Genomic DNA, 27,131 nt, shown 5'->3' on the forward strand with positions numbered 1-27,131 from the left:
GTCCTCTGTCTTTATTGTTGAACCTGCTTCTACAACCTCTGGGAACCTGCCCTTCTCCTTACCCCACCTCCCGTTGTGTTCACTATTTACTTTCCCAAGTTATTTAGTCTAAACAAGACAATGTCCCGTTTGTGTCAAGCTTTTTGGTTCTCTTTTGTGTGGACACACCATTTCCAACGCTCCTTTGCCCTGGGGCGGCTTTGCTGTCATGCTGGGGGCCTGTGTCCCATGGGGGTAGGGTTGCCAGGTGTCCAGTTTTTGACTGGCATGTCCAGTTGAAAAGGGACCCTGGCAGCTCCAGTTAGCTCTGCTGACCAGGCTGCTAAACGTCTGGTTGATGGTGCAGCGGCCCTAAGGCAGGTTCCCTGCCTGCCCTGGCTCCGCGCAGCTCCCGGAAGCGGCTGGCATGTTCCACTCCAAGGCACAGGAGCCACAGGGCTCCATGTCCTGAGTGCCGGCTCCGTAGCTGCCATTGGCCGGCAACCACGGCCAATGGGAGCTGCGGGAGTGGCACCTGCAGGCACGGGCAGCGCACAGAGCCTCCTGGCCACCCCTGTGCCTAGGATCCAGACATGCTGGCTGCGTCTGGGAGCCACCTCAGGTAAGCGCTGCCCATCCGGAGCATGCACCCTGAACCCCCACCCATACCCCAACCCCCTGCCTAGGTCGGAAACCTCTCTCTCACCCAAACTTCCACACGAAGCCCGCACCCCACACCCCCTCCTGCACCTCAATCCCCTGACCCAAGTCGGAACTCCCTCCTTTACCCAAACTCCCTCCTGGAGCCCACACCACTTGCCGCACCCCAACCCCCTGCCCCAGCCTGGTGATAGTGAGTGAGGGGAGGGGGAGAGAGCGAGCGATGTGAGGGAGAGTAAGGGGAAAGCGAGCAATGGAGGGACTGAGGATGGAGTGAGTGGAGGTCAGGGCCTCTGAGAAGGGGCAGGGCCTCAGGGCAAGTGGCAAGGCAAGGGTGTTCGGTTTTGTGTGATTAGAAAATTGGCAACCTTAGGAGGTTGTTGACAGGTGCGTGACCTGCATGGGACTGAGCTAGGGTGACCAGGTGTGACCTCACCCCCTCCTGCACCCCAACCCCCTGCCTCAACCTGCAACCCCCTCCCTTGCTCCGAATCCCTCAGCCCCACCCCCGAGCCTGGAGCCCCCTCCTGCACCCCAAACCCCTCATCCCTGGCCCCACCCCAGAGCCCACACCCCCAGCCGGAGCCCTCACCCCCTCCCGCACCCCATCTCCTTGCCCCAGCCCAGTGAAAGTAAGAGAGGGCGGGGGACAACGAGCCGCCGAAGGAGGGCGAATGTAGGGATCGGGGGCGGGGCCTCGGGGAAGGGGCGGGGCTAGGGTGTTCAGCGTTGGTGACTGGAAAGTTGGCAACCCTAGACGGAGCGCAGGCCGGCTGCCAGGCAACGAGCAGGGGGCCTCGCGCCACAGGGAGCCCCGCGCCACAGGGAGCCCGCACTGAGCAGGACACAAGCCCTGCGCTGGGCCGAGTCAGGCCGGTCCCTGGCCCCGCCCCCATCCCTCAGGGCTGGGCCTCGGTCCCCACGCCGGCCTGTGGGAGGAGTCCGGGCAGCCCCGGGGGCGGGGGCGGGGGCGGGTGACGCGCTCTCCCTGCGACGGTCCCGGCAGCGGCAGCCGCCGCAGCGCGTGTCGGTCCCAGGCCGGGACTGCAGGAGGCTGCGGGTGAGCGAGCGAGCGAGCGCGCGCGGCATGGGCGGCTCGGGGCGCCGCGCGGGCGGCGGGGGCCCGGACCCGGTGCGCAGCTTCGAGCGCTGGAAGAAGAAATACACCAAGCGCAAGAACAAGCTGCGGCTGCAGCAGAAGCAGCGGAAGCGGCCGGAGTGGGAGGTGGAGCGCGAGGGGATCGCCCGGCTGGAGCAGCGCTACCCGGAGGTGAGGGGCCGGGCCACGCTATCCCCGGGGGAGCGAGGGGGATAGAGCATGGGGAGGGAGCCGTGCTGCCTGGGGTGGGGCATTTCCCATCGTCGAGTAGGGGTGTCCTGGGGTGCGGGGCACCCGGCGGGGGGCAGGGGCACTGTCTGCCTGTCCGGTGGGTGCGGGGCTGCCCTGGGGAGAGGTGGTGCTAGCCAGGGTAGGGGCACCTATTGGTGGTGAAAAGGGGCATTGCTAGGCTGGAGCATCGCTGCCTGGAGGTGAAGGGGGCACCCAGTGGGTGATGCCCAGAGGAGCCCTCCAGAGAAGGCGTGGTTTGGCTGGAGGAGTTATCTCAGAAGTGAGTGGCACTTACTAGGAGAAGAGGGTATTTATCTGGCTAGAGTGGTGCTGACTGGAGCTCGAGCTCACCCACTGAGAGGCATTGACCAGCTAGAATGGCCCTTTCTGGAGGTCAAGGGAGACATTCACTGAGAAGATAAATCCTGGTCCGGAATCAGTCAGGTTGAGGTGGCTCCACGTGGAGTTTATATCGGGGGAGACATGGGCTTGGCTGGGGTGTAGCTCAGCTGTGGTATTGCTGTGGGAGATGTGATGGCATCAGCCTACTAGAGCAGCAATGTCCAGGAATGAGGGGGATATTAGCTGGTGTCAGCTGAGTCACCCATGGTCGGGGGGGGGGGGGTAGAGGTATCTAGGTGTGAAGATTGCAGGGGGGGAAGAAGTGAGTGCGTGATTGTGGGGGGAGAGTGCTTCATTCTGTACTAGTTGCAATCTTTTTGTTCTTGGGGATGGTGCTTATCTATTATAGATGTTTGTAAAATGCCTCTCCACTTTAGCAAGTGGGAAGGTTTCCTTAACCATTAGGACCCCACCTGTAGAGTGCAACTGACATGATTCTTATCTCACTGGTTTCCCCAACAGGAATGTCAGAGGGCAACTGGGATCTCTTCAGTTTTGCTCTGACACTGCTACCTAGTCAGGATGAGATCCTGTGTGGTGATTAAGGCTTTGTCTACACTAGCACTTTTGTCAGTAAAACTTGTTGGTCGGGGTGTGAAAAAGCACACCCCGACTGACATAAGTTTCACCGACAAAAGCACTGGAGTGAATAGCACTGTGTCGGCAGGAGATGCTGTCTCGCTGGCATAGCTACTGCCTCTTGTTGGGGGTGGTTTAATTATGCTGGCAGGAGATCCTTCTACTGCCGGCATAAAGTGGCTATATGGGAGACCTTACAGTACTACAGCTGTGCCGCTGTATGAGCTGTAATGCAGCCATAGCCTAAAAAGCAAAACTCGGAGAAGGGAAGAAGCAGCTGATAGGAATGGGAGAGAATAGGGATGGATGGAGAGAATGGTATTGGTTCCCTCTAACCAGACAGCAGGGATGAGTTTGTGTATTGGAGAGAAGAAGATTTCCATTCCTCTCAGCAGACTGGGAAACCATCAAATTAAACAGGCACTTGGTAGCCAAATCTAACAGAAAAATATGTGAGTTCAGGAGCAAGCCCTTCTCCTCTACCAGTAGTCAAGTAAGGGGCATGGGGATTGGCGTTCTTACCATAGCACAGCTCTTGGACCCCACTGAGCAGGAAAGGAATCATTTGAACCAAACTCTGGTTACAGTTTTAGTCCTCTGGTTATTAGATGTGTGGCTGTGACTATTAATAACACTTTATGTTCATATGGTGCCTTTTATCCTGAAGGATTTCAGTGCTTTACACATGGTATTATTTCATCTTTTGCTGAATTGCAGCCACCCCTTGGACGGAACATGTCAGTCAACCTTCACTACATGTGGGATGAAGCACAGAGTAATCTATCTATTTAAGACTACTGTGTGGGCATGAGTGTATAGTTTCCTCGATTAGGCTTGTTTCACTCTTGTGAGCAAAACCCATAATTGGTGATATATTCTTGTATTGGGTTTTATCACGTTTGTGATAGAGCACACTATGAGACTGAGTACAGCAGTGATAAACTTTCTTTTATTATTAGGGCCCTACCAAATTCACAGTCCATTTTGGTCAATTTCACGGCCATCCGATTTGAAAATAAGTCAATTTCACGTTTTCATATATTTACATCTGAAATTTCAGGATGTTGTAACGGTGGGGGTCCCAACCCAAAAGGGGATTGTTGGGGGGTTGCAAGGCTGCTCTAGGGGGGTTGCAGGAGTGACATGCTTACTTCTATGCTGCCTTCAGAGTTGGGCTCTGAAGGCAGCAGCCGCGGATCTTCCTGCAGGAAGAGGCTTCCAGAAGTTGGGATGAGTCTGATCTCCCCCTGTGATGCTGTGAGTGCCCCAGCCAGAGGCCCCTAGCTGCTAGCCCCAGCTGGCTAGGGATGGACAGGACTTGTTCTTCTCCTGCATGGCCCCTCCCAGGGGGAGATCAGACCCACCTCTGGATATCTCCCTGGGCTGCAGGAAGCTCCCAGGCTGGGCAGCAGCTCCAGAGCTTCCTGCAGCTGGAGGAGGTTCCCGGGGGTGGGTGTGATCTCCCCCTTGCTACTTGGAGCACTTCAGCGAGGGGCTCCTAGCTGTTAGTCCCAGCCAGTGGCAGATTAATTGTGCCCAGGAGCCCTGGCCAGTGTGGGGGGCTCCTGAAAAAATGGGCACCTTGTGCCCTGGCAGAATCTGCAGAGGTGGAAGCCCTGAGTCCCTGCAGGAGCTGTGGAGGTGGAAGCCCTGAGCCCGGGTGTCCCAGGAGCCATGGAGGTGGAAGCCTGGGTGCCCTGAGCCCTGGCAAGAACAGTGGAGGTGGAAACGCTGAGCCCTGGCAGGAGCCCGGCACTCGCAGCATCATAGGGAGATTGGATTTCACAGGAAATGTCTTATTTCACAGTTTGTGACACCTTTTTCATGTCCCTGAAATTGGTAGGGCCCTAGTTTTTATGGAGAGGCAGTAACCTCTCCATAGATAAGGATTCAGCAAGCTTCCATTGTACGACTCCATATTAGAACTCCTGTGACTTTATCTTGGAAAAGTCATTTGGCCTGAAGATTGTTAAATAAAATTGCTTAAGTTACTTGCCATAATTAAAAGCACCTTAGTTTCTTTGTCTCCTTCTAGCTTAAAAATGACCTGTTACTACATCTTCAGACTTTATATAGAATTATATTTTGATTATTGTTCTATGCTGGCTACATATGGAAGGGGAAAATAAGGGTTGTAGCTAAACAAAGGTATTAGGGTTTTTTGGGGTTACATTTGGGCCCAATCCTGCGCTGATTTTAACACCAGTTTTTTACTGACTTTAGTGGTAGCACCATTAGGCACTGTGTGAGAGAGCACCTTACCTGGTTGCCTTTTAGAAAGAAAAGGGCTGTTGTATAGCTGACAACTAAGAAAGATCTTCCTTCGGCTCAAATGGTAAAAGTCTGTGTTTCTGGAGTTGTGTGACTCTCGTTCTCTTTTTGCAGGTATGTGTCGTTTAATATGGAGAGGTACTAACCTCTTTGAAATTAAAGCTGTAACCACAGCCCTGTTAGAATGTTGATTGGAATTACTGTTGAAATTCCAAAGGAAGTGGGTCGGGGAAATCCTCATACCTTCAGATTTTTAGGATTAAGCCTCATTGAAATATGTTCTGCCTGGATTATATTAAGGATTTCTTGAGGTTAAAGGACTTAAAATCATTCCTTTTTGAAATATTTGCAAAGTTTCTAGTGTTTCTTTGTGTTTCTCTGTCTGCCACTACCTTGCATCACAGTGTAAAATTTGAAATGTGGGTCGCCTTTGATATTGGCTTGTGCGTAAGTAAGTGAAGTGTTTCAGAAATTGCCATTAATAGAAACGGTCCAGTTTTCACCATTGGTGAAGTAAATGGTGATATAAACAGTGGAAAAATTAGTGTTTTGGTGGTTGGCCTCTGAGTTGGCGTGGTGGATTAACTTTCAGAAATTACCCCTGCCTTTTGGGGAATGTCCATGCATCTTTTTGAGCTGGAGGAACAGAGTTGAAGTGATTTGACAAAGGTTGCATAGCAAATTTGTGGCAGAACCCTGATCTCTTGGGGGCAGGAGGGTAGGGGAGTTAGGCCCATAATTTATCCACTAGATTGCAGTGCCTCTGACATGAAATGCCTATTTCTGTATGTTGTGCAGGCAACTGATGATGATTATGGTTGTCTGCTCTTGTAAAATGCTTTGAAATCTACTGACGGAAAAAGTACAATCTAAGTATGAAGCTTTGTTAGCCTCATTTTCCAGATATGATCACCTGAGGCATGGAGAAGTTGAGTCTTGGCTCGGTGACATTATGACTTGGTTTGCTGAGCATTGGTTATTTCACTTTGATCTGACTTGCTAAGTTAGGTAGGCTGTGCAGTATGCACTACTTAGGGGTTACACACACTTTGTAAGGTGCACAGGGTTCTCTAAGGTGCCATTATTTTGGCCAACACAACTCACTCCTTTAACTTTAATCTCTTCTTAACGTAATAAGCAGCAGTCTCATTTTGCTGCTTGCTTAGCCAATGTCACAGAAGCTATGGATCTTTTCCATCACTTTGCCAGCGTGACTGATGCCAACATTGAAGTACTAAATTGAGGCCAGTATAGGAGAAAGAGGCTGCAGCATGGTGATGAATTTAGATTCAGAGCAGCATTAAAATTTAGAAGTCCAGATTTCTGCCTTTGTGAAGAAGGTTGTGTGAGTTCATTGTTCCTAAATGAGAAAAGTTTAGAATTAAAATGTTGTAAGATGACTGAGTTCAGAACTTTGTCTCTGTTTGCCAGTCCCCCATCACGTAGTACCTGATCACCTGCCAGATATTTAACAATTCTTCTTTATTTGCAGCCTGCAAGAGCAACATCTTGATTCTGGGAGGGGGTATGTGTGTGAAAGAATTATTGTAATAAAGCAAGACCTTTTAGAGGAGACTCACGTTTATTTCTGAAAGTGGTTATTTCAGTGGTCAGGCATATCTGGTGGGGAATAAGGGCTTGTCTTCACTACTGCACTATGTCGATGGGAGAGCACTCTCATCACATAGTGCGATGTAGACACCGCTTTAAGTCAATATAACTTATATTGCTCGGGGGTGGGTTTTTCACACCCTGAGTGACATACGCTACACTGACATAAGCAATAGTGTAAGTTCAGCTCTTGTGAAAGTCCTGTCTTCATAACTTGCAAGTCTGCCTTATTCATTTTTCTGGTGAAGCATATCTGGCAGGCCAGGGTTACGGAGGGAGAAGTTACCTCTCTAATAGCTAGGGTTAAGTGCTGTAGAGTTCTGAATATCTAGAGTACTCCTGGGGGAATTCTGTGCTACTGTATGCCCACAGAATTCATGTCCCCCACAGATTTCTTTGCTTCCCTGCAGAAAAATGACTTCTGATGGGGGAGCAAAGGGAAGCTGCAAGAGTGGTCATGTGCCTCTCCCCAGCAGTGCGGGTGCATCATTTTGGGTGCCCCGGCAGCTGGCAGAGAGGTAAATCACTGCGGGGAGGGGGCAGGGCTCAGCTGCTAGTCCGGGCTGGGGGCAGAAGAGGACAGAACTTTCTTTTCCCCTGCAAGCAGTGGCCAGGGCTGAGTCAGATCCACTCCCAGGAAACTCTGTTTCCCCCCCTCCACTTCCTGTCCCCATTGCGCCTCATCTGCGGGGGGGGGAGGGAGGGTTCATTGTACTGAGAGCTGCTGCCTCATCTGCCCAACCTCCATGCATCCAGGCCCATCCCTTGCCAATCCTCACACTACACCTGGTGCCACCTGCACCCAAACCTCCACCCCTGCAACTGGAGACTCTCTGCATCCAGACCTACCCTGCAGAGCCCCACCCCCCTGCATCTGGATCTTTGCCGGGCTCCTCCCCCCTGCATCCAGACCCCCAGCAGCTGGACCCCCATGCTGACTCCCCAGCATCCAGACTCTGCTGCTGACCCCCAACCACCTTCATCTGGACACCCTGCAGAGTCCCATTCCCCCTGCACCCCCCCAATGAGACCCTGTGCATCTAGATTCCCCCCATACACACACCTGGAACTCTCACTGAGCCTCCTGCATCCAGATTTCCCCACACAAGACCCTCACTGCACACCTGGGTCCTCCACACTAAGCCCCTTCACACTTGGATCCTGCCAGGCTGAGCCTGTCTGCCCCATACCTGGATCAAGGGCCAGGGCTTGGTGTCCGTGTGAGACTCTGTCCCTCTTGCTCAGAGCAGACAGGCAGAGTCCCTGGGTGTTTCTGGGGAGGCACTGTGTCAGGATCGGGTGCAGCCTCACCTCTGAGTCCATGTCTCAGTGGTGGCAGGGGGCTTCAGAGTGATCTCCCACCTCCATACAGCCAGTGCGTGACCCTTGTCCTCGTTGCTGTGCCCGCCCTGCAGAGGTGTGGGGCTGATGCAAGCAGCTGTGGGAAAGCTGTGGGAGCCTTGGCCAGGGCTGCCATTTAGGGAGGGCGGTGGCCCCCCCCTCCCCCGAGTTGCATACCGGATATCTGCTCATGGCACATACCCCTGCTCCAGTCGGAGCTCTTACTTGCTGTGCCATGCAGGCGGGTCCCCTCCTCCAGGAGCTGGGGTTTTCCAAATGCAGCTCCCATGGTCAGTTTCCTCCACACGCTAGGGCCTCTGGGGGTGGGGCAGGCAAGGAAGGGGTCAGTCAGGGTGTGTGTGTAGGGGGGAGCACAGAGGCCCTGGAGGTGCTGGGGGAGAAGCAGAGGGTCCCCAGTGGTGGGACAAGTTCAGAAAAATCTAGAGAAATTCTGCTCTTAGGTTTGATACTGTTTTATCAGCTATTTAGTATGAACATTTAATTGCATGTCATGCCTTGGGCTTTTTGGCAAGTAGCATATGGAATGCTTAAACCTTGATTATGTTTCTTAGCATATTGTTACAATTGGATGTCTCTGAAGACCTTAGATGATTACATTTAAGATCTAAATTGAACTGCTACTATTGTAGAGCAATGTTAAGTGCATATTTTGCTCCACTTTCCACATTTTAAAATGTGTCTAGATTAGGAAAAATTGACAGGGTTAGATAAACCTAATGTAGATGCATTGGTGTAGTTTAGGGGGGAGGAGGGAGGTCCCCCCCCCCAACTGCAAGCCTCAACAGTTGTGGAATTTGCCCCCCATGCAGAGTCGTATTGGACTGACTGAAGCTGGTCCCCCAAATGTAGAAGTCAAACTATACCTATGTGTAATTGTGTGGATCTTTTACCTCCAGTTAGCTGGTTGAGGTTGATTGCTGAGTAGTACTTGAATTAACCCACTAAAAATTCTACCAATGTTACCAGCAAACGATGTGATTTAAATTCTATGGTATTCTTATATCCTAGCATTGATTAAATCCTTTTGTTACAGATAAAACCCAATGAAATTGAAAGATTTTCAGATTTCCCATTGTCAAAGAAAACATTGAAAGGTAAGTGCAACAGTTCTTAGGAAAGGTATTTGAATAAAAGATCAATTTTAACCAGTCTTATTCATTGGGATTTTAAAGAGTTTTTTTTTTTTTAAATATCAGAGTTCCAAGATAATGTTGCTACCTGCAATATTTTTTCTTATGGGAAAATATATCATTGTCCAAGGCAAAAAGTAAGAATTTTTTCCCCTCCTTTCCCAAATACTAGGTTTGCAAGAAGCAGAGTATCGCATGGTAACTGAGATACAGAGGCAGACTGTAGGCTTGTCTTTGCAAGGTAAAGATGTACTTGGAGCTGCAAAGACTGGATCAGGCAAAACCTTGGCTTTTATTATCCCAGTAAGTAACTTACCTTCTCATTGGAAGCTTGAGCTATGTAAAGTGGATGTATTGTACATTAAACACATACTTTGGTTAATCGGAGCCAGGAGGATACATAATTTGACTGTAATATTTGTTCACATAAAACTATGACAGACTAACTTACGTATTGCTGTCTGAGGTTTTGTAGATGATCTGGGTATATTTTGTCTCTAGAAATGTTTTGACACTTTGGGCTTGTCTGAAGTTTTGTCTTTCACAGATTCTTAAAAAAGCCCCCCCCCCCCCTCGAAAGACAAATGTTTTGCCGATGGAAGTGGCAGTGTGAATGCAGCTTTGTTGGCAGGGGCGCTGGAAAGTCAGACTTTGTATTTATTTTCTTTAGTATTATAGAAAGGATTTTTTTCAATTTGGCATATAAATTGAGGAACCAATCAAATGGTGATCAGGTTGGCGGATGGGGGGCTGTTAATTTGGTTTTAAATTATGAGACTAACAATTAGCATTCAATGTAGATTATTAATTTAGGGCCCAATCCACTTCCATTAAAATAAATATCAAAACAGTGGGAACAGAAATGGGTATTTAGGCAACCTCTCAGAAACTAGAATGTGCTTTATGCTAGATCTCCCAATTAGAAAATAAATGTTTAGGTTTTGGAAATGGGGGGAACAATCTTCTGCATACTGTAGCAAAGAAGGAAAATGATGTTGTTTAATTTATATCTGTAATTGAGAAATACAGCTCTTGAAACAGTTGTATCCATTTTTATGTCCACGCATTTAAAAGGATTTGTAGAGAAGGAGCCTAGTGATAACTGGGACTAAGTGTCATATAGAAGGAGGCTAGAAAACAAGTTTTGATCTCTTTTGTGGCTGTGGAAAGCACCATCAGTAGGGATATCACATCAGCCTTGGTGAAATCTTTTTGTTGTATAGCTGAACACAACAATTTGACAGTGTGTGAATCTGTAATAGCAGAAGTGGACCTGCATCATGGCAGCAGTACCTTTTAGTTGGAATGCTTTGTTTCAGCAGTGGTACTGCCTTGTAGGTGTGAGCCCAGTACTCCTGAGGGCATTCTGCACCAAAAAATGGAAAATTCTGTGCCAAAAAAGAAAAATTCTGCTCACAATATTTTAAAATTCTGCAAATTTTATTTGTCAAATTAATGTGGAGGCTCCAGCATTGCATTGGGGAGCACAGGTCACTGGCTGCACAGAGGTGGGAGATCACTGTGCAGCTCTTCCTCCTCCCCAGGGGACACGGACTCATCGGTGAGGCTGCACCCAACCCTGATACAGCACAAGGATTGGGTCTGCCCCAGCAACACCCCAGAGCCCTGCCCCTCCATGCCAGGTGCACTAGGTGTGGGCAGGAAGGCTCAGCAAGGCAGAATACAAGTGTGGAGGGGTTAGTGTGGGGGTGAATCCAGGTGTGGGGTGAGAGGGTTCTGTGTGAGGCAATCTGGTTGCTGGCAGCTCAGTGGGGGATCCGGGTGCAGGGGGGGATCTGGATGCACAGGGGCTTGTTGGGGGGTTCTGGGTGCAAAGGTAATGGGGCTCTGCATGGGGGTCCAGGTGAAGGTGATTGGGGCTCAGTGCGGGGGGTTGTCTGAGTGTGGGGGGGATAGAGCTCAGCAGGGGAGTCTGACTGTGGGGGGATGTCCAGATGCTGGAGGAGTGGTGCTCAGTGAGTTTGGGGTCCAGGTGCAGCAGGTTGGGGCTCGGTAGGGTGGGGATTTGGGTGCGGGTGGCTCGGTGGGGTGGTGCAGGGGAAGTGCGGCTAATTGGGGGGGTTCTGGGTACAGGGGAGTGAGGCTCGGCAGGAGGGTCTGCATATGAGGGAGTCTGGAGGTACAGGGTTGGACGGATGGGGGAACAGCTCTCTGTACAGTGATCCCTCCCACTGCAGCTGAGGACTGATGTGTGCAGGAAGCACGGTGGGGAGGGGGAGTTTGCAGAGCTTCTTACAGCTGGAGGAGAAATCTGGGGGTGGATCTGATCTGGCCCTGGATGCTGTGCGGGGGAAGAGGAAGTCCTGTCCTGCCCAGCTGAGCTGGGATTAGCAGCTGAGCTCAGCACAGGGTAGATGCCGCCAGCTGGGTCTTCCCCAGTCCCGCCCCACAGTGATTTACCTCTCTGCTGGCTGCCCTTGGCAACCGAAACATACTGTTGGGGAGGGTCATATGACCGCTTTTGTAGCTTCCCTTTGCTTCCCCATCAAAAGTCGGTTATCTGTAGGGAAACAAAGAAATTATCAGGGAACACAAATTCTGTGCATGCACAGTGGTGCAGAATTCCCCCAGGAGTAACCCAAAAATATTACAGCTGAATTATGTACTCCACTTGTTCTCCTTATTTCTTGTACCCATAATAATACTAACCCTTATTTCTGGTACCCAGCAGAAGGGTTAGTATTGTACAACTCTGAACCTGAATCCCATTCTCATATAGACTATACAGACTGGATTGGATAGTGTTAAGTGTTGGATTCATTATACATTGCAATTGTTTTAATCTACAGATTGTCTCTCGGTGCAGTCCTGCCCCGTCTTTTTCATATTGCATTATTTGGGAGCTTTGCTTTAGCAAATAATATCAGTAGTACCGTTTAGGATAGAACAATAATTAAACTGAAGCCCTCCCAAGTATAATGTGTATATTGATATAAATAAGTGCTGAGTTTATATTATCTGCCTTTTTAATTATTTCTTACCTTGGTTACATATTATACAGTAGAAATTATAGGTTTTGAAATGAAACTGCTGTAAATTTTCAGGCTTTGGAAAGGTTATATCGCCAACAGTGGACATCGATGGATGGATTGGGAGTTCTCATAATATCGCCTACGAGGGAACTGGCATACCAGACCTTTGAGGTTCTGCGTAAAGTGGGGAAGAATCATGAATTTTCAGCTGGCCTTATCATTGGTGGAAAGGTTTGTTTCTCCTTTTAAACTTCCAATTTTTTTGTATGGGAAGTACAAATGACTACATTTTATCTTTAGAGGAACAATTGTCAGGGAGATAGCTGATAGATGAGCAGCTATTGAGAACCATCGCATCATGGTAGAAGAGGAATTACTGGGAACCTCGGCATCACTGTTTCTCAGTATTTTCCTCTGCTCTATTGCTTATGTCTTTTGAAGCTTCAGTCTTGTGCCTTCTGTCTTTCCAGGCAAGGTGTCTGAACAGCACTCCCTTGCCAAGGACTACCTTTCACTTTAAAAGTTATTCTGAAACACTTCCTATTCAAATAAGAGATCTGGGTATGCTGAAGAGATGCCAGTTTAAAATGGCTTGAGTAGGCTTGGTGTTGGGTCAGCTTAGAGGTGTGTAATCAGAACTAAACTGTTTTAATTAAATTTCAGGATCTGAAACAAGAGGCCAACAAAATCCACCATATAAATATACTTATTTGCACGCCGGGTCGGCTTCTACAGCATATGGATGAAACGTCATATTTCCATGCATCTGATCTCCAAATGTTGAGTAAGTTAAAAATGTTTGAAAGCTATAAATAAAAAACTGTTTATGTTCCGCTATTATGATATACTTACACTCATAGACTTTAAGGCCAGAAGGAAGCATCATGATCATCTAGTTTGACCTCCTGCACATTGCAGGCCAGAGGACCTCACCCACCCACTCCTCTAATAGATCCATAACCTCTGGATGAGTTACTGAAGTCCTCAAATCATGATTTAAAGACTTCAAGTTACAGAGAATCCACCATTTACAGTAGTTTAACCCTATAAGTGATCCCTGCCCCACGCTGCGGAGAAAGGCAAAAAACCCCCAGGGTGTCTGCCAATATGACCCAGGCGAAAATTCCTTCCCAACCTCAAATATGGCAATCAGTTAGACCCTGAGCATGTGGGCAAGACCCACCAGCCAGACATCTGGGAAAGAATTCTCTGTAGGAACTCAGAGCCGTCCCCAGCTAGTGTTCCATCACCGACCGTTAAAGATATTTGCTGCTAGCAGTCGCAGACTGGCTACATGCCATTGTAGGCGGCCTCATCATACCATCCCCTCCATAAACTTATCAAGCTCCGTCTTGAAGCCAGTTAAGTTTTTTTGTCCTCACTGCCTTGGAAGGCAGTTCCAGAGCTTCACTCCTCTGATAGTTAGCAACCTTCATCTAATTTCAAGCCTAAATTTATTTTGATGGCCAGTTTATATCCATTTGTTCTTGTGTCAACATTGGTGATAAAATTAAATAACTCCTCTCCCCTGGTAATGATCCCTCTGATGTATTTATAGAAACCAATCATATCTCCCCTCAGTCTTCTTTTGTTGAGGCTAAACAAGCCAAGCTTTTTGAGTCTCCTCTCATAAGGTAGGTTTTCTATTAATTGGGTCATCCTAGTAGCCCTTCTCTGCATCTGTTCCAGTTTGAATTCATCTTTCTTAAACATGGGAGATCCAAATTGCAATAAGGTCTCACCAGTGCCTTGTATAATTGTATTAACACTTCCATATCGCTACTGGAAATACCTTGTCTGATACATCCTAGGACTGTATTAGCCTTTTTCATGACTGCATCACATTAGCAGCTCATAGTCATCCTGTGATCAATCAGTACACCCATGTTGTTCTTCTTCTCCTCTGTTCCTTTCAAGTGATAACTCCCCAGTTTATAACAAAAATTCTTGTTGTTAGTCCCTAAGTTCATGACCTTGCACTTTGCGCCATTAAATTGCATCCCATGTCTATTACTTCAGTTTTCAAAGTCAGCCAGATCTTCTTGTATGATATTCCTGACCTCCTCTGGATTGGAAATACCTCCCAACTTTGTATCATCCACAGATTTTTTTGAGCATACTCCTACTTTTTGTGCCAAGGCCATGAATGACCATGTTAAATAAGATTGGACCTAATGTTATACCAATAAATTAAAAACCAGCAGGATCTTATTAAAGGGGAAAAGGCAAAATACCACATTTATTGTGAATACAGAAAGAATCATAGTAAGCAGCTATAACATTCAATTCCACACACACACACACACACACACACACACACACACACACACATTCTGCAAGGTTGTTATCATAGTTACCAGCCTTAGAGTTGCTCATGCCAAGCCACTGGCCAGGTGGCCTGGACATGAGGAGGGAGCAGGGCCTTGTCAGATGCTCATCTGATGCTCCTGGAAGTTGGTTTGCACAATCAGACCCCAAAGTTCTCACTTTTTAGAGTCTATTTTTATAGGAATTTCTTCCCATGCCAGTCTATGGGAATTGCTTCATCATGCTGTTGCTGAATCAATCAGCAGATAGCACATTCCTGATGGCTCCGTGCTGCTAGATGTTATCTTGTTCTTTGGTTCTCCCATTCTTGAGGCTGTTGGGTGGATTCCAGTCTGCCCTCCGGGGGTCCTCTGGTTATTTCCACTTGACACCTTGTTCAGCCGATGGACACTGGATTCTTAGGCTGGCACCTCCCTGATCATTCAGTTATTATCCACATCAAGCATCCATCCACATACATCCTCTATCTCTATTTTAATTACAATTGTTAATACAACAAAAGGGCGGGGAGTCTCTGGGTGCTGTTTCTGTTGTTAGAGTATTGCTTTGAGTCTCTCTCTGTGTGAATTTGCTTTGAGAACAGACTCTGTCTTAGAATGTAGTAACACAATTAGGAGCTTGCAAGTTTCACACATAGAGGGAGAGAAACAGTACCAAAAACCAAGAGACCTCTTAATTAGTAATACCCTGGAATTTAAACTGTGGGGAATCAAACTCATTTGTGATTTTAATACAGAACTTCTTTAATATGATCCAACCCTAAGACTATTCCCTGAGGAACTCTACTAGTAACCTCTTTTCAGCCTGAGAGTTCACTTTTCAATATGACCTGTTGTCTTCTCCCTTTAATCAGTTTTTGACCAGGGTGCCAGGGGGGCCACATTGAAGTTACTCAATTAGGGCAAACTGCAGAGAGTGGGACAGACAATCCCCAAAGCTTTCTCACCATTAATTCACTTCCTGACAAAACCTAACAGTTTATGAGCACATTCCACATAATATTTTTAGCCATTTTAAAATGTCTACATTTTAACCTGTAAGTTTCAGAGGTAACCTTGAAATGTTTTAACACAGTACCTTTATATTTTACATAATTCAAAGCTTCATCCATACCTATTTCACTGAACACTTGCTTGGCTTTCCCAGTCAATCTGGTCAGCAGGACAGGCATACACTGTACCCCTGGGATATGATGAATTTCACATAGACATTCAAAGGTAGATCAAAATTTCTCTGTCTTCAGTAACTTTGTAAATGGGACAAATTCTTCCCCAGTTTCTGTTGTCATGAGGGGATGGATTTCCAGGCTGTTGGAGCTTTTTCTGCTCTTCCAAGACTTGGAGCTGATGTCTGGCAGATTGCTGTTGCATCTCAACAGCCAGCCGATCCATATGCCTTAAATAGCCTTCTATTTCCATATCCTCTTTTTTTTTTTTGCTATAATCAAAGATCTGTCAGCTTCTGTTCAAGCTCTTAATTTTTGCTTGCTTACTGCCAGCTGCATTCTAATTGCTTCTGCAGGGAGTGGATCTGGGGCAGGTGAAGGAGATCACTCTCTGATCACTGGCCATTAACAGATTTTTTCTGTTCTTGCTCTGGGGCTTTTTTCTTAAGACAACCCCCTCTGTGAGCAAAATTCTTGAAGGCTTTTTCTGTTAAGATCTTCATATGACCGTGGGTGACTCATTGTAACTGATTTTTTTTTTTTTTTTTAACCTTTAAACTCTCCAATATCAAAATTAATTTTTGACATGCGTGGAGTTCTGAACCAAAAACCTAATTAACCTGTGGTAATATGTATCCTAGCCAGACTACACCACTGGGACCAGGGTCCCAGTGGGGCCACACTGAGTTTACTCAATTGGGGAAAACTGCAAAGAACGGGGCAAACAATCCCCAAAGCTGCTGGATTTTCCAATACTTAGTTTTACAAAGCCAGCACAAAACAGCGTCTACAATACCTTACTGGTTATCCAGAAGCCAAAACACAGTTCCCTTATAGCAACCCAGCCTTGGGCTTCCATCCCGACACCCCAATCAAATATGATGAGGATTACTGAAAATCTTATTAATCATATAAGAAAGTCTTACCAATCCCAAAGGATCGGGCACATTTCCTCCCAAGTTAATGAATATTTCAGATCTTACCCAAATACATGCTTACAGCCAATTCTTATTAACTAAACTAAAATTTTTTAAAAAAGGAGTATTGGTTAAAAGATCAGTATACATACAGACATGAGTACAGTTCTGAGATGAGTTTCATAGCAGAGCTGGTGAGCTTTGTAGTTGCAAAGAGTTCTTTCAGAATTAGTCCATATGTGTTAGTCCAACATTAATATCCAGGGTGATCCAGGAGGGCCTGGAGATTTCAGTCTTACGACTCATGCTTCCCTTGCATAAAGCATCAAGCAGATCTGAGATGAAAGGATCAGGTCCCAAGAGTCTCTATTCAGTTTCTGGGCAGTACAGAGTTCTTGGAAGAACAATAGATTTTGAAGTAACCTTCTGTTTCCTAAACATCACCAGTAAATACTATATGGATTAACAAAAGGTAATTTATCCATTAAGCAGTTTATCATTAAACTTTAAAGAGACACATAAACATGACATTATTTCACCCAAGATTTATCTAAATGTTAATATTCCCTTTTGATCTCTAAATCAATAGCTTTAGTAATAGACAGAAACTGTTTACATATCTAACAAGATATAAGTAAACACATACAATTAGTATTACCTCTGATTCTCTAATACAGGTTTGCATTTCAAAGTTCTAGCCTATCTAACATAGAATGGCCCAAATTACCATTTACATACTTTTCTAACATGTCTCTAAAGCAGTGGTGGGAACCTGCAGGAAGCGGCAGCCTGTATGTTCCTGTGGCCTGCGCTGCTACTTGCAGCTTCCATTGGCCAGGAATGACGAACCGTGGCCACTCAAAGCTGCGGGCCGCTGTGCCTGTGGACAGTCAATGTAAACAAACTGTCTCGTGGCCCGCCAGCGGATTACCCTGGTGGGCCGTGTGTGGCCCTCAGGGCTGCAGGTTGTCCACCACTGCTCTAAAGGCTGAATCCGAGTCCATTAGCCTGCTAGCTGCTTAATCCTTTCTGGCCATCTGTTGTAGTCTCCCCTTTAACCAGTTCCTTATCAACCTTTCAATTCTCATATTAATTGCCAACTTCTCCAATTTAACTAATAATTTCCCAAGTGGAACTGTATCAAATGCCTTACTGAAATCCAGGTGGATTACATCTACTGCATTTCCCTTGTCTAAAAATCATTTATCTCCTCAAAAAAGGAGATCAGGTTGGTTTGGCATGATCTACATTTTGTAAAACCATGTTGTATTTTATCCCAATTACCGTTTACATTAACTACTTTCTCTTTCAAAATTTGTTCCAAGACCTACAATACAACTGAGGTCAAACTAACAGGCCTGTGGTTTCCCAGATCGCTTCCCCCCCCCCTTTCTTAAAAATAGGAACTATATTAGCAATTCCGCATAGGATACAACCTGTGAGTTTAGAGATTCATTAAAAATCCTTGCTATTGGGTTTTCAGTTTCATGTGCCAGTTCGTTTAATATGCTCAGATGGAGAATATCTGGGCCCCCCAATTTAGTCTCATTAAGCTGTCTGAGTTTGGCTTCCACCTTGGATGTCATAATTTCTATCTCCATATCTTTGTTGTAATTAGCCACCCTGCCACTACCCCATGACTTTTCATTAGCTTTATTAAAAACTGAGGCAAAGTATTTGTTTAGGTGTTGGGCCACGCCTAGATTATCTTTAATCTCCACCCCATCCTTAGTGATTAGCTGTCCCACTTCTCCTTTCCTTGTTTTTTTTCTTTTTAGTGCTATAGAACCTTTTACTGTTGGTTTTAATTCCCTTTTGTAAGGTCCAACTCTGCTTGGCTTTTAGCAGTTCTCACTTTATCCCTGCACTTTCTGGTCTCCATGAGATATAGGTTTCCTTGATGATCCATCCCATCTTCCATTACTTGTAGGCTTTCTGCTTTCTCTTAATCACCTTCTTTGAGATGTTTGGTCTGCAACCCTTCCCTGTGAATTTTTTCCCCTTGTTAGGGATGCAGGCTTTGGATAGTTTCTGCAATTTTGATTTATAGTAATTCCAAGTCTCCTCCACGTTCAGATCCTTGAGTTCTTCAGTCCAGTCCACTTCTCTAACTAATTCTCTTAATTTTTTTAGTTTTCCCTTTTCAAATCAAGGACCCTAGCTGCAGATCTATTTTTGTTTATCCTTCCATTTAGTTTTATACTGAATTAACTCATGATCACTCGAACCAATGTTGTCCCGTACAACCAAGCTCTTCTATGAGGTCCTTACTACTAACCAATACCAAATCTAAAATGACATAACCTTTTGTTCAATGACTGCTGAAGAAATGTCAGCTCTCGCATCCAGGAAAATCTGGGCCCAACGATAATTAGTAGCAGTTGTCTTCCAATCTATATCTAGGAATTAGACTCCCATAATCTCACAATTCCCAGTAGTATTTATTGCATTAAAAACATTAAGGAGGTCTCTATACTTATCCAGATTGGATCCTGGATGTCTGTAGCAGACCAAGCACTATCCTCTAGTCCAGTGGTTCTCAAACTAGGGGCGCTGCTTGTTCAGGGAAAGCTACTGGCGGGCCGGGTCGGTTTGTTTACCTGCCACGTCCGCAGGTTTGGCTGATCGTGGCTCCCACTGGATGCCGTTCGCCACTCCAGACCAATGGAGGCCGCGGGAAGCGGTGCGGGCTGAGGGATGTGCTGGCCACCCTTCCCGCAGCCCCCATTGGCCTGCAGCGGCGAACCGTGGCCAGTGGGATCTGCAATTGGCTGAATCTGTGGACGTGGCAGGTAAACAAACTGGCCCGGCCCGCCAGGGGCTTTCCCTAAACAAGCGGCACCCCTAGTTTGAGAACCACTGCTCGAGTACCTTTCTTCCCCAAAGTGATTTTGACCCAGACTGTTTTAGCTATTCCATCACTTCTAATTTCTTTAGTCTACCTCATCATTAATATACAATGCTACTGCACCATCTTCGCCTTTGTTTCTTTATCTTTCCTCAACATTACATACCATTCAGTACCAGTATTCTAGCCATGACTACTGTTCCACCATGTTTCTGTTACCCTATAATATCTGGTTTCACTTCCTGCACCAGTGGATCTGGTTCCTCCATTTTGTTACCCAGGCTCCTTGCACTGATGCACAAACCTCTTAGTTGTTGCCACTTGGCTTCACCCAGATTCCTCACCTGATTTGGGTACAGTCATTCTACTGCCAGTATCGCCTGTCTGACATGTAAGTGCCAATACTAATGAAGCTATCTTTCCTCTTAATGTCCATTCTCCTACCCGTTGCTGTATCCTTTCTTTCTTGATTTTCCTCCCGCTCAGTGTTAGAACCCAGTGTGTAGATTACATGAACATCTCCCCTGAGATTCTAGTTTAAAGCTCTTTTAATCAGTTGTGCCAACCTCCATTCCAGACATCTATTTCCCTCCCTACTCAGGTGGAGTTCATCCCATGAGAACAGTCCTCTGTCCATGAGTGCATCCCAGTGCTGAAACATCTCAAAGGCCTCCTTATAGCACCACAGCCCGAGCCATTTGTTGATCATCATAATTTTGTCTCACCTTCATTCTCTTCTAGGGACAGGCTGAATCCTATTGAAGATCACCTGAGCCTCCATTTCCTTAAGTGTCTTCCCCAGCCTGGCACAATCTTCTTTGATATGTTCCAGTGAGAATCTAGCTGTGTCATTGTCCTTCACGTGGGAACAAATCGGATTCTCCCATTAGGATCCTCTTCAGTCTTTGATCTACATCTGGTATCTTAGCTCCTGGCAGGCGGCACACCCTTCTGTTTTCTGGATCAGCTCTGGTGACAGGCCTGTCTGTCCTTCTTAATAAGGAGTAACCAATGATATAGACTTGCCTTTTCCAGCTGATTAACGGTGATTCTCTGGCCTTCTTTCTCTTCTTTCTGGCTGCAAGTCCTCTTGTCTTTTGTTCTCCCTTGCAATCTTCTGTGAGGCATCCTGTATCCTCCTGGGGCTATGAACTCCGGCTATCTCCATTGGCTCTTCCCCTCTTCTTACAGGACTAGCTGCGGTTCTATTCTTTCTTGCCCTCCCACCTTCAGTTACAGCCTGTTGTGCCCCTTCTTCATTTTCCAACTCAGCAAACCTGTTCCTGAGCCCCTTCACCAGCTTTTCTTTTTGTTTGCCTTGTTCTTGTAGTCACCTGCTTTCACTGGTCACTTTCCTCACCCAGCAGTCTCCCCTCAGAGTTCTTCAGTTCAGCTTACTTCTGTGAATCTTGACTTTTCCCTTCAGCCTCCTCTTGCCTTCCCTCCATTATCTGCTGGAATCCCCTTCAGAACTCAAACGGAGTTTTCAGCTGCATCTCCAAACCTCGGATCTTCCCTTCCGTCAGCTCTATCAGGCAACACTTCATTACAAACAAAACTCTCTTTTCAGGTACCCGTTACAGGATCATGAACATGTCACAGTTTCCACATCCAGTCATTTTCTTTCTCTCTTCCGTTCCTTGGGTTACTACATTGCTGCCTCTGTATCTGTCATAGCCTTCCTGCCTAAAGTCCTGTCAAGGAAAACAAATCAAACCAAACAAACTCACTCCCAAACCCAAACAAACAGCAAAACAAAACCAGAACACTACCACCCACCCCCAAACTCCCACTCAAACAGCTCTGTTGGCTAGATCCTGTGCTGTTGCTCCTTGGCTACTTCTCAGTCAATCAACAGAACCCAGATGAAATGTAAGGGATTTTCAGCTGTGTACAGATAAAGCTTTTTTTCCTCCCCACCCTAGGCAGCTGTTGAGCCCAGCTGCTTGACCTCAGTAGTAATCACAGGTAGCAGGGCTAGCAGAGGGTCTAAAAGCAAACGTGTGGCATCTTCTAGGTACTCCATGGTTATCACTGGCCTCAGCCAGCTCCCCTGCAGCACTGTTTTGTTCTTGATGTAGTTTTCAGAACTGTACATCTACCTTTGACCCATCCCAGAAATGTGTCTGCCCCTTCTTCCTTTCCTTTCTGGGTATAGCTCTCTTGGTCACTTGAAGTGATGACTAATAGCCCACCCAATTTGGTTTAAGTTGGGTATGCTCCTTTAGTCAGTCTCCAGAAACCTTATTTCTTCCAGATTCAACCCAGATTAACTTCTCTCATATTTTTTTGTTGGCCTCTTGTTTCTTTTTCTACTGTACCGTTTACCTGAATACTGATTTCAGTTTACTAGAAGACTTGCCTGCTTCTAAGGCTTAACGTGTGATCTGCAGCACTGGCTTGGAGAATCATTATTTTCTTGATTGCTTTTGGAAGCTGTTGGGGACAGGGGAGAGTTTGCTACCCTGCTAGCAGAGAGAGCTCCTTTCTGCAGTCAGTTACATAGCAAGACTTACAGACCTATAACATAACTCACAAAATACTCAATATTAAGCTCGCTATAGTAAATTCAATTCATAGTGGACAAATAAGAGAATGAGCATCACAAAACTGCAATCAGCATTGACCTTTGCCTTAGCCTTTGGAACCCCAACTCTGAATGTGTTTATGGCAGCTAGAGGCAGGGGTGAAATGATTGCCCTGACTACTCAAACTGCAATTTCACCTTATGTCCAGCTTTCTTTATTTCAGTAACGGGCCCGCCTTTGGTTAGAAGCAATTTACATGTAAACTGGTGTATTAGTTGCTTGAAACCCTGATCCTCTGCATATGAAATCGAGAGCTGTAGTTCATGGATTATGGGAGAAGTTGAGGACTTTTACAGGAGCATTTCTGCATTGAATGAAGTGTGACCAATTCTAAAGAAAAATCAGTGAAAAATGTAATTTATGTAATTCCTGGTCTGTCTTTTATTCCTGTTAACATGGTATTGCAGGAACAGAAACTTCAAATTGAGGTTTTCTCTTTTTTTGTTTTGTTTTAAAATTTCAAGGTTAGAATTGAAAAGAATTTAAAAATCCAGTTCTTCTAAACCTGTTTCCTTGTTCTAGTTCTTGATGAAGCTGATAGAATCTTGGACATGGGCTTCGCTGATACTATGAATGCGATTATAGAAAATCTTCCTAAGAAACGCCAGACATTGCTTTTTTCAGCGACACAAACCAAATCAGTGAAGGATCTTGCACGATTGAGTCTAAAAGATCCGGAATATGTTTGGGTTCACGAAAAAGCAAAATTCAGGTGAGTGGTGGTAGTTTGTCTTGGTGCTTGTACTGGAGAAAGAAAGTGATGATAGCTGCACTTTTCTCAACTTCTTTCCCAGCACCTCTGGGAAGCGGGATGTTGTCATGTTTCATGTTAAACCCTTCCTGCTCCACTCAAACACTGATTCTTGTTGTTTTATTTTGAAAGCAAGCACCTGAAGTGTATTGCATTGCCAGTCATGGTTCACTTATACTTTTCACCGAGGTGCCTTAGCTTGATTTGACTTTTTAGATATAACTAGATGCAAAAGGGTTCATGTTGTCTTCAGTGGCATTTATATTCGGAGAGGGAGCTGAGCAAACCCAAGTGGAGATAATAGTATTTAATACAATAAAACCTTGCACTTCTGTAGGCTGTTTTCTCTGAGGATTTCAAATGACTTTACAAACATGAATGTTTAATGGAGTGTTAGAAATTCAGAATTCCTGTTTCATGGGAAATTGACATTTCAGAATTTGGTTTTGTTCTGAATTGGAATGAAAACATGTATTCAAATTTTCCATGAAATGGAAATTCTAAAACAATTAGATTTTTTTAAAAAAACTTCATTTTGAATTTTTTTTCATTTTTATATTTTTATTTTGTGTTTGCAAAAACATTAAGGGTGGCTAGTACTCAGTACAGATTGGAACATCTTGTTTTCTAGATTAGTCTCTCGTCTGTGTTATGAAACGGTTTGACATCTGGATCTAGACAATAAGATAAGCATTCGTTATACAAATTAGAGGACCTGCTGTTTTTCAATATCCTAGAAAAATGATTCCAGGCTAACACAAAGTTATTGAAAACTGCTCTTAGAATTAGTACTCTGAGTGTTGCTTATTTTTGTGTGGATAATGTCAGTGCCAAACTGTTCTATTAGAACAAAAATAGGAGACTCGTTTACCTAGAAAATAAGATAAAATGTTTCAATCTCTATGTAGCAGCTGCCCTTAATGTTTTAAAAAAATAATAATAAAAAAATAGACTTTTGACTGTTTTGTCATAATGACCTGTCTATAATAGCAGTAGTGCATCCTATGATGAGACTTGACATATGACATAGGCAGTATTACCACTGCCATCATGAAATAATGTAAAAATACAGATGAAATAACCTGTCAAATTAATTTTGAAACTAAAGCTTTGTTCTGAAATGAAATTTTAAAAATTTTCAAGAAGAAAAACTTTTTACTTTCTCAGCAAAATTAATACAATATTCTGGAAAAAAAATCTGGCTTAGTTGAAATGGCATTTTCCCATGGGTAACTGTTCCAGCAAAAAAATTTCTGACCAGCTTGAACGATTAAATTTATCAGGTCCCCTGTGAGGTACAAAAATACTTGCCTACTTAACGTACAGATGGAGGGGAGAACAAAGCACGCTGAAGTAATGACTTGCCTAAGATCACACGTTGGCAAAGCAGAGAACAGAACGCAAGCTCTGACTCTGAGTCCACTACTCCAAGACTCTAACCAGCTTCTCAATCCATTGTTTCATATACACTTGTGATAGTATTACCTAAAAAATTGGATCCTGAATAACTGGAAACGTTAGAAACACAATTTACATTGTTAATCCCCTTTTTGCTTGGTGGAAAAGGATAAAAAAACCTAACTAAATTTATAGCTACCTTAGCTTGAGGGCTGGTGTAGCTGCTTGTACACTCAATTGCATTTCCCTGTTGAGAAGGGAATGTCTTTATTATAATGCTGCCTCATGAGAGCTTTTGAAATATTTCAAAAAAAAGAGGAGGACTTGTGGCACCTCAGAGACTAACCAATTTATTTGAGCATGAGCTTTCGTGAGCTACAGCTCACTTCATCGGATGTTTCAGTAGTTGCAATTAGACGACAAGATGAAGGAAAAATAAATGGAAAATGTTTTGTTTTGTTTTAGAATTATGACCGTGGTACACCGTATTTTATCAGTTTGAGGAAAAACAATTTCCTGCAAGAGATTTACAAAATGGCAACTACTGTAGCATAACTTAGAGCACTGCTAGCTGAATAAAAATTTAGAGCAGAGCATTGCAGTTTCATCCTCAGAAATGGCACCTTCAAGTTACATTTAATTTCAGTTTGGTCAGTCTGGGGTGGGAGGTAGAGAGCATCAAAGCAGCATTTTAAAGTACGTTAAGAACTAATCTTTCATGGGCTATTCTTTTGTTGTTTAAAGAACTTGAAAGTAATTTAAGATGACAAGTTAGACCTTTACAGAGACGCACTGCATGTCAGGTAACTAGTGCAATCAGTTAAAAATTTATTTTCTTGTACATTTTAGACTCTGCTTTGACGTTGCCTTAAGCACAAATGATGCTTCAATAGGACTAAAAAGAAAGGTTTGCATTTTAGGTCAAGACAGTTTGAATGTCACTATTTAGACACAGGCATTTTTTGGCTTAATAGTTAACTGGATCTAAAAAATTGTGAAGCTATTAGTAAGAAAATCGTAAGTCTTCAAAAAGCACGAGCCTTTTATTGGCGCTTGCAGGCATGCTTCTGAAAATAGGAAAGAAATTCTCAGTGTAATTAATATGGAAGCAGTGAAACTTAAATTTAACTTCTGACTGATGAAAACCAAGTGGCAGATCTGTAGGTACTCTGTGTGTGGCTCTTCTGGTTTTCTTATGTAAATGATATGAGAAGTGTCTAACTTGACCTTTGTTTTTCAGTACCCCAGCAACTTTGGACCAGAATTATATTGTTTGTGGGCTGCAGCAAAAAATAAACATGTTGTATTCCTTCCTGAGAAGTCACCTGAATAAGAAGAGCATTGTGTTTTATGCAAGTTGTAAAGAGGTACAACTCGTATTTCTCTCTTTTTGGATATAATCAAGTATGAGGGAGTGAAACTAATGACATTGAAATCTGCAAGAGAGACTTAAATGGTAAAATAAGAGTGCAAAAATTAACACGTGTTTTTAAAAAAATAGATGGTGAAAGTTGTTTCAGTAACAGCTGGTTGCTTTTTAACTGGTGTGGGACATTTTGTACTTTATTTGCATAGCGTGTAAAGGGGTGACTTTTTAAAAGTTGGCGATATGAATAATTATGTGGTATCAGGGAAGAGAGAGCAGTTGAAAGTATGGAAAGACTTCCTTTATGGTCATATGACTTGATCCTGCAAACACTTGTGAAAGTAATTTTACTCCCGTGAGCAGTCCATTGAAGTACTGGTGTTTAAGTGTTTGCACCATGATGCCATAGATATTTAATAATTTCTGACTGCTTTAAATAGCAGCCTTACAGATTACCTTATTTGAAAGGCTTTATGGATGTATTTATTTTTCAAGTCTTTTAAATGGGTTGTAAAAATCCATTTCTGCTGTGTCTCTGATACAGGAAGGTATGAATATCCATGTTGCCATATTGCTGACTTCAGTGTGGAGAGAAGATACTCAATAATAGAAACAAAATTTCTCTTAAATTAATCTGTAAGGGAATATATGTAGTTTCCTTAAATACTAGTTTTAAAAAAAAATTCTTGGCACTTCAAAACAATGTGTGATTTTTTTTTTTTTACACCATAATAAACAGGCAACAAATGTCTTGGTGAAAGAAAGTGCACTAAGTGGAAATATTAAAATTAGGCTGTGGTGGATTTACCCTGATTGCAATCCTGTGCACTGAAGTGCCTGTGAGAGCGGCACTACTGGTGAGATCTAGTTTAGCCCATACACTTCTGACTTGCCAAGGTGCAACACCACATCTCTTCTGCCCACCCCCAGCTCTCTGCAGGACCTTGCACATCTCGCTTGGCACTGCTTCCCGCTCTGCGGAGTATGGCACCTTCTTACACAATTAACTTCCTGTCTCAGTATTTGTGGGGAGGGGTGATGACCTCTCTCCACTCACATAATCAGATCCCATCCCATCTCTGGGTTGGAGGAAAGCTATTTTGCTTTAAATGTTAAGAATATATTTATTTCTTGGTAGATAACTAGATAACATGATATTTCACCATCACAGTGAAATATCATGTTCACTTCTTCTCTTTGACTTGTTGACCAACAGGTTCAGTATTTGTTCAGAGTGTTCTGTAGGCTCCGCCCTGGCATACCTATAATGGCTCTCCATGGCAAACAGCAACAGATGAAAAGAATGGAGGTCTACAATGACTTTGTTCGCAAGAAATCAGCAGTGCTTTTTGCTACAGATGTTGCGGCTCGAGGGCTGGGTAGGTAACCTTTAGTGCAATAGTGTATCCATAGAATGGTGTTCCAAGCCTGTTCATACCTTAGCAGTGCATCC

At 44.8% G+C, this 27,131-nt stretch overlaps 1 protein-coding gene across 2 annotated transcripts in view; it reads left to right on the forward strand.

Moving 5' to 3' along the window:
• Positions 1-1,639: 1,639 nt before the first annotated feature.
• The window catches only part of DDX10 (DEAD-box helicase 10), a 326,657-nt gene continuing 301,165 nt past the window's right edge, over positions 1,640-27,131 (forward strand). Inside the window, exons 1-8 of one of the 2 annotated variants that reach the window (XR_012158274.1) lie at positions 1,640-1,909; positions 9,228-9,288; positions 9,497-9,627; positions 12,390-12,548; positions 12,981-13,101; positions 22,686-22,875; positions 25,553-25,679; positions 26,895-27,057. Coding sequence is in view for 1 of the 2 variants with exons in the window: in XM_073339141.1 (XP_073195242.1) it covers positions 1,727-1,909; positions 9,228-9,288; positions 9,497-9,627; positions 12,390-12,548; positions 12,981-13,101; positions 22,686-22,875; positions 25,553-25,679; positions 26,895-27,057 (1,135 nt within the window). In the remaining variant the exon portion in view is untranslated. The remainder of the gene's footprint in view (positions 1,910-9,227; positions 9,289-9,496; positions 9,628-12,389; positions 12,549-12,980; positions 13,102-22,685; positions 22,876-25,552; positions 25,680-26,894; positions 27,058-27,131) is intronic. The other variant, XM_073339141.1, reaches the window with a different exon arrangement.

This window comes from Lepidochelys kempii, chromosome 1, assembly GCF_965140265.1.
Source record: "Lepidochelys kempii isolate rLepKem1 chromosome 1, rLepKem1.hap2, whole genome shotgun sequence".
NCBI lineage: Eukaryota > Metazoa > Chordata > Testudines > Cheloniidae > Lepidochelys > Lepidochelys kempii.